This window comes from Bison bison, unplaced genomic scaffold, assembly GCF_000754665.1.
Source record: "Bison bison bison isolate TAMUID 2011002044 unplaced genomic scaffold, Bison_UMD1.0 scf7180017864487, whole genome shotgun sequence".
Classification (NCBI taxonomy): domain Eukaryota; kingdom Metazoa; phylum Chordata; class Mammalia; order Artiodactyla; family Bovidae; genus Bison; species Bison bison.
This window is the reverse complement of record NW_011495047.1, coordinates 7,777,173-7,784,304: the sequence shown is the minus strand read 5'-3', so window position 1 is coordinate 7,784,304 and position 7,132 is coordinate 7,777,173. Positions and strand designations below refer to the sequence as shown.

Here is a 7,132-nt window from a genome sequence, read left to right as displayed (position 1 = left end):
TTGAAGCTGAAACTCCAATACTTTGGCCACCTGATGTGAAGAGCTGACTCACTGGAAAGACCCTGATGCTGGGAAAGACTGAGGGCAGGAGGAGAAGGGGACGACAGAGGATGAGATGGCTGGATGGCATCACTGACTCAATGGACATGAGTTTGAGTGAACTCCGGGAGTTGGTGATGGACAGGGAGACCTGGCGTGCTGCGGTTCATGGGGTTGCAAGGAGAAGGACACGACTGAGCGACTGAACTATGGACAAAGATCAGTTTGTTTTATATAGCATCTGCCTACAATGCGGGAGACCCGGGTTCGATCACTGGGTTGGGAAGATCCACTGGAGAAGGAAATGGCAACCCACTCCAGTATTCTTGCCTGGAAAATCCCATGGACAGAGGAGCCTGGCAGGCTACAGTCCACTGTCCATGGGATCGCAAAGAGTCGGACACGACTGAGTCACTTCCCTTCACTTCACTTCTTCATATAACTACATAAAGCAAATAAAAAGGTGGGGGGAGAGGGAAAGAAAAGTGACAGACAGACATAACTACTGTGTATTCAGAGAAGAAATTTTTGGTTAATTGTTATCTGAAGCAGTGCTAAACTTCTTAGAGAAACCCTCCAAAAAAGGTTAGGGTTTGCACCTGGCTTCTCTCAAGACTTGCATACTACTTGGCATGGTGGTTAAGAACATCACATAGTATGGTAAAGAGGTGTACAATGACAGGGACACTCCCACACAGAAGAGAACCATTCGTTTTGAGACAATACGTTTGCATATTTAACTCCACTGAGAAGGAGGAGGGGCCTACCAGGTGGTGCAGTGGGAAAGAATCTGCCTACCATGCAGTAGACACAGGTCAATCCCCGGGTCGGGAAGATGCCCTGGAGAAGGAGATGGCAACCCACTCCAGTATTCCTGCTTGGGAAACCCCACAGACAGAGGAGCCTGGCGGGCTACAGTCCATGCAGTCACAAAGCGCTGGATACAACTCAGTGACTAAACATCACCACCACCGCCACAGCATGAGAGGAAGAAGACACCAAGTCCAGAAAACATATACTAATACTTTTTCTTGCAAAGCTGAAGTTCCTAGTTTTCCCCTTATGTGAGGTATAATTAGGGGCGGATTTACAGGGAAATGTACGCAAACTGGGCATGTGTCAGTGGCTCCTTGACCACAGTCAGGGCTTACCAGCACGAGCTGGGGGTAGTCACGACACATCTTGATGATGGAGGAACACGCGTGCCTCCTTACATTCCTCACCGCCCGGGTCCTGGGAGCCTGGGAAGAGATACTCGATCAACTTCGAGCCACTTTAAATATAATTTACAGATGCTGCAGAGAATCGTGTAAGTATCTCCTTCAGAGGCAAACACAACTTTTGTAGCTACAGGAACATAATGAAATGACATTCATACTTAGCATGAATGAACCCACACGTTTACTGCCTGCCCTGGAGTGTCTCTAGTGCCCAACACCACATTATATGACTATCTGTCTCCTGCCTTTATTAACCCTTTCTGCTTATAGAAAAAAGCTAGACTAAGTGCTGGGTATTTACATTTTTGTTTTTAAGAAGTTATCATTTGTAGGTTGAATGAATGGTCTTACCTTACTTTCTTCAACAATTTCAAAAGTGACAGATGAAAACAGCTAAGGGAAAGAAAAAAGGTCATTCATCAGTACCAAATGCATAAAGTATTTAAAAATAATAGTTATAAAAATTTCAACAAAATCCCCAAAGTGCGAGTAATATGGTAGCAAAAGGGTTTTCAACTGGCTTTACAAAGTTTCAGGTGTTCCCTTCCTCAGATAACTGGAAGAGCTTGATAGTCGTAATTTTGCCATCAAATATTTTACAAATAAAAAGTTCACAGAACCCCTGAACAATCCAGGCCATCACCCAAACACTTGGCCAGGGTAACATCACTCCACTTTTTATTAAAAGTTGAGTGGTCTACTCTCCCTGATTCCATTTCACAACTTCCCACTGAATCCAGTGTGGTGGAACTGCTGCCCTAGTCACTGTGATGGAGTACTCTAACAAAGGTCTGATCGAGGAACTCAATGGACATTTTCCAATTCTTAAGAGAATTTCCGCAGCAACAAATGAGTCTGTTTTGAAGTCTGAAGTTCTTCTGGACTTGGTAACACATTTTCTCTCTGGTCATCCCTTTCTTCTTCTTTGAGGGCTCCTCCCTCGATGGTGATCACCAGGATTCTCTGCTTAAGGCCATGTCCAACTCCACATACATCTCCTTTGCTAAGGTTTCATCTCCACTGTGGAGGAGGGCATGGCAACCCACTCCAATATTCTTGCTTGGAGAATCCCCATGGACAGAGGAGCCTGGTGGGCCGCAGTCCATGGGGTCGCGAAGAGTCAGACACGACTGAGTCACTAAGCACACAGACTGTCTATACTGTTGGCATTTCTATCACGGCTATGCCTTAATTTTATCTCGTTAATTCTCTGAGTCTAGACTTAATCTCAAATAGCCAATTTGGTGTGACACATCTCCACCTAGAAACTGTATGTATACTTCAAACCTAGTCTTGCAAAACAGAGCTCACCCCTTCTTTTCCTTACTCCTACCCTCCTCCTGGTCCAATACTCTCACTCAGGTGGGACTCCAACTCTCACTAATCACCTAAACTGGACCCCAGAAACTTTCCTCTTACACATCTCCTCCCAACCTGCCAGCACACACTGACACCTCCTCCTTCAGGTACTCCTCCATTTCCCAGTGCACACGTCTACTAACTGCAATGCCACGGAGGTACCACACCTGTCTGTGTGCGTTTTCTCTCCAAACAGAGAGGTGCTTATGGACAAGGCTTTCCTTCTAGCACGGTTCCTGCTCCACCGTAAGTACAGAGTAAATATTTGATAATTGAATAAACAACTGTTTTTTAGCTTATCTCATATATTTATACAAACAATTACAAAAATAATTAGCTTAGAAATGGCAAAATAAAGTTTACAAAGGAGGGGGAGTTTACCTTAGAGAAGACCTGGGGCAGGAACTCTGGTCTGTAGGTGACAAATGGAAACAGTGCTGAGACGTTAGTGAGGACACAGGACAGGATGAGGGGGTCCTTGGTGTCAAAGTTCAGAACCATCTGCAATAGCTCTACTCCATCAGTAACAGGAATTTCCTGGATACAGACATTAAAGGAGGTTGCAAGAACTGAAACTGCTTCTGTTAAATTTCCTTCACACTCTATAATTACGGCCGCCAAATATGGTTTTATATACTGCTTCTTAACCCTTAAAACAATCTAAGCATTACACCACGTTATTAAAATTTTCATAAATGATGCCGCCATTATTAGGGCTGCAGCATCACCTACTACTGGAAACCGAACAAACTCAGAAAGCCATCATTTCTAATTGAAGTGATGTAAAAGCAGATGAAGTCAATGATCCTAACATCTAATTTGTTAATATGCCATTTATGTGAAAAAGCAATAAATCTCACTTATCGTCAAGGGACTCAGATTCGACAACTAACCTAGAACACACTAGGTTAAGATGAAGTGAAGTCGCTCAGTCGTGTCCAACTCTTTGTGATCCCGTGGACTGTAGCCTACCAGGCTCCTCCGTCCATGGGATTCTCCAGGCGAGAATACTGGAGTGGGTTGCCATTTCCTTCTCCAGGGGATCTTCCAGACCCCGGGATTGAACCCAGGTCTCCCGCATTGCAGGTAGACGCTTTAATCTCTGAGCCACCAGGGAAGCAGGTTAAAATGATTACCCCTCAAACAAGTGATCCAATTATTTTAATCTAATTAATGTAGTTAATACAGTATATGCTGTTATCCAGATAATTATATAATTCCCTTTAACACTGTAAGAGATGGGTGATAGGTGACATCAAGTATAGAAAAGCAAGATCTACTTAATCAGATTACTTAGCAAACAGGGACGCAGATCAGCCATCATGAATTTCTGGCCGATCTGCCATAAACTGAAAAGGTAATTACCATAAATCCTAATGATAATTATCTCTCCAGATTTTCCGATTCAAGGCTTCTATCTATTCAAGGCCTCCCTGTAATTGTTATCCTGCTTGTGGTTTACTGTACTATCAGGCTTATCTTATTATGTAAAAATGAACACTAAACCCTGCAGGGCTTAAGAGTCAGAGAGACCTACCTGGTCCCAACTCTGCTATTTCTTAACTATTTGACCTTGAATACGTTATTCACCTTCTCTGAATCTCAGTTTCCTCTTCTGTGAGATGCACATTCACATATTTTCCTATCTCCCTACCAGCTTTAAAAAGATCAAAATTATTATGCAACCAGCATGGGAAACAAGCAACTTACTTCTTTGTCTAGCGTTCGAAACATCTGGTTGATCACACTTTCCAAAAAAAAGGTCATGGCTTCCCACTGCACAAATGATGGTGAGAATATGGAGCAGAGGCTGCTTTCTCCAGTTCCAGCTGTGGGAGAAGAGGATTTTAAAGACACATACACACATACACACACACAAGCACTATAGGATCACAGAAGACATCGAGCCAGTGGGGCCTCAGAAACCACTAGGTAATTTCACAGTTGAAGGAACAGGATAATCTAACCCTGCTCAGCCAGGGAAAAGAAAACGATGAAAAGCAGAAAGGGGTCCTTATCCTGCTTCCACCTCTAAAAATGAGCTATCTAGATTTACCTCTGTGAGCCTTGTCTGCAAAACCAGTTTGACTACTGAATGAGAATATACACATAATCATCAAAACCAGTGCCTGGCCAATTAGACAATTGAGAAATATTAATTTCCCCTTCCTTCCCCTTTATAATCTGTCCATGGGAATCTAAATAAAGATATCTAAACCATAAGGAATCCCTCCAACAAGGAACTGATAATTAAGATACAAAACTCTGCTTCACATCCAGCAGTCTCATGACAACTACAAGGGCTGTGTGCAGATAATGGTGCCCCCTCCAAATTCACAAGTATCATCGAAGCACATCACTCAAACAGCACGGCACAGGCCAAAGGAATCCCAAATTACTTTTCCTGCTGCTGCACAGTGCTCACATTTACTAGCTTCATTTTGCTACACAACCTGTTCAGGCCTCCATGAATACTGAAGCTACTAATAGATACCAGGGACCTTCAGAATAAATTGCGAATACACAAAACTGAATGTCCCATGAACGTCAAGTACCTAGTGTACTTGCTAACTGATCATAGCATGGAGCTTTTCCAAAGCAGTGACTTAAACCCTTCCCTTAAAACCCTCTCGCCCCCCACATGTATTCATAAGATGACAGACAGCAGATACAGAAAAGTTACCTGCCCTACGCTTTTGGGTAGGGGGGGCTTATTTTGATTTTACATAAAGTGACATTTCCCAAAGACTTGGAGGGGAGTTGAGCAATATGGGAAACCCCTGCACTGCTCCTGCTGAACATAACAAGCCATTCTTTTCCAGTTTAAGAGAAATGCTATGCAAAAACTTTGTTGAATAGCTTTAAAAAGTTAGGTTGAGACATGTTGTTAAGACGGTGCCTGAGGTGAAGTAGTAAAATGAACAATAAACAACTGGTTGACTCTGTTAGAAAGGAAAAATGAAGGCAAAACTGACAGGGTCATGGTTTTACCCTAATTAAAACAGAATTACAATTTGCATTACATCTGTCTTCTCTGTGTTTTCCAATGAAAAGGCTCACTCTCTAGGATGGGAATGGGCAGTGAGCAAAGCTATTTCTGAACACTACTATCATAATGTATTGATATAGATGGGGCTCAGAGGTTTATTTCTATGCAGTTTTGATAAAATACTTCACTAATGTTTGGGGGGAGAAAACAAAAAAAGTCTTACAGTTCATGGAGCCAGGGTCAATAGAAGTTGAGAGCTGATACTTCAGCCACTCCCCAGCCATCTGGAAGCTAGTCTTGGGATCCAAACGACATGCTAACCTTATTACCTCTCCTTGTTGGGCCCGAGAGGCTGCCAAGAGAAAGACATGAAGCAAGGATCAGAGTATCATAGATACTTAGGTAACGTTTATTCATTCATGCACCCCAAGAGAAAAATAATCAAAAAGATTCTGTTTTGAAGAAAGAATCTAACAAATGTTCACTAAAGCTTTGTTAACAAATCTAGAAATTTTCCAAAATAAATTCTAAGAAGCTGTCACACCAGCTAAATCCTCTAAGCGGCAAACCAAACAGAAACTCCCCTTTCTGTTGGAATTAAAACATCAAGTTGGTACAAATGTAAAATGGTATGACTGCTGAAGAAAATGGTCTGGCAATTCTCCAAAACATTAAACATGGAATTACCATATGATCTGGTAATTCCCTTCCTAGGTATATACCCTAGAAAACCAAAAATATACGTTAACTTAAAAACTTGTACACAAATGTTACAACATGATTCTTAAAGCCAAGAAGTGAAAACAACTCAAGTATCTATCAGCCTATCAACGGATCAATAAAATGTGGTATATTCATATAATGAAATATTATTGGCAATAAAAGAAATGATAAACATTACATGATCAAAGTACTGATAAACATTACAGTATAGATTAATTGTTAATATATTACACTAAGAGAAAGACAGCAGTTATCAAGACAATACACTGTATGATTCCATTTATATCAGATGCTCAGAATAGGTTAAATAAAGAAAAATAAATGGGTGGTTTTCCAGACGGATACAAGGGTCGGGAGATGACTGCTAATGGTTACAGGGTTTCGTGAGATCAAAAAACATCTTAATATGGACTGTGGCTGTAAAACTGAAAATACACAAAAAAACCTCCACTGCATTGTATACTATAAATGGGTGAACTGTATGATTAATGAATGATCTCAGAAAAGTTGTTATTGAAAAAAGATGGGGAGAGGAAGTGTGGAACCAAGCTATAGAAAACCTAGAACAGAATTAGGAATTGTGAGCTTTCCTTCTCTCTTTTAGAAAAAAAGACCTACAAAGTAACATGGTATTTAATTCTAATATATTAAAAAAATCAAAGTGCCTTACATATGGTTACCATCTCTAAACATCAATGTCCAAAGAAAGTGTGCATGTGCGTATTTTAAGAGAGAACACCAAGCCTGGAATGAGTGCAATCCCAGCGCCCTCTGCCAATGTGTAACTGGAGATTAAACAGAC

General features: G+C 41.5%; 1 protein-coding gene across 1 annotated transcript in view; it reads right to left on the bottom strand.

Annotated features, from left to right (window-relative positions):
• Positions 1-7,132, bottom strand: part of XPO5 (exportin 5) — a 43,543-nt gene that overhangs the window by 20,402 nt on the left and 16,009 nt on the right. Inside the window, exons 13-17 of the mRNA XM_010863125.1 lie at positions 5,831-5,959; positions 4,329-4,447; positions 3,000-3,155; positions 1,611-1,652; positions 1,191-1,280 (exon numbers count right to left, since the gene is read on the bottom strand). Coding sequence (XP_010861427.1) covers positions 1,191-1,280; positions 1,611-1,652; positions 3,000-3,155; positions 4,329-4,447; positions 5,831-5,959 — 536 coding nt within the window. The remainder of the gene's footprint in view (positions 1-1,190; positions 1,281-1,610; positions 1,653-2,999; positions 3,156-4,328; positions 4,448-5,830; positions 5,960-7,132) is intronic.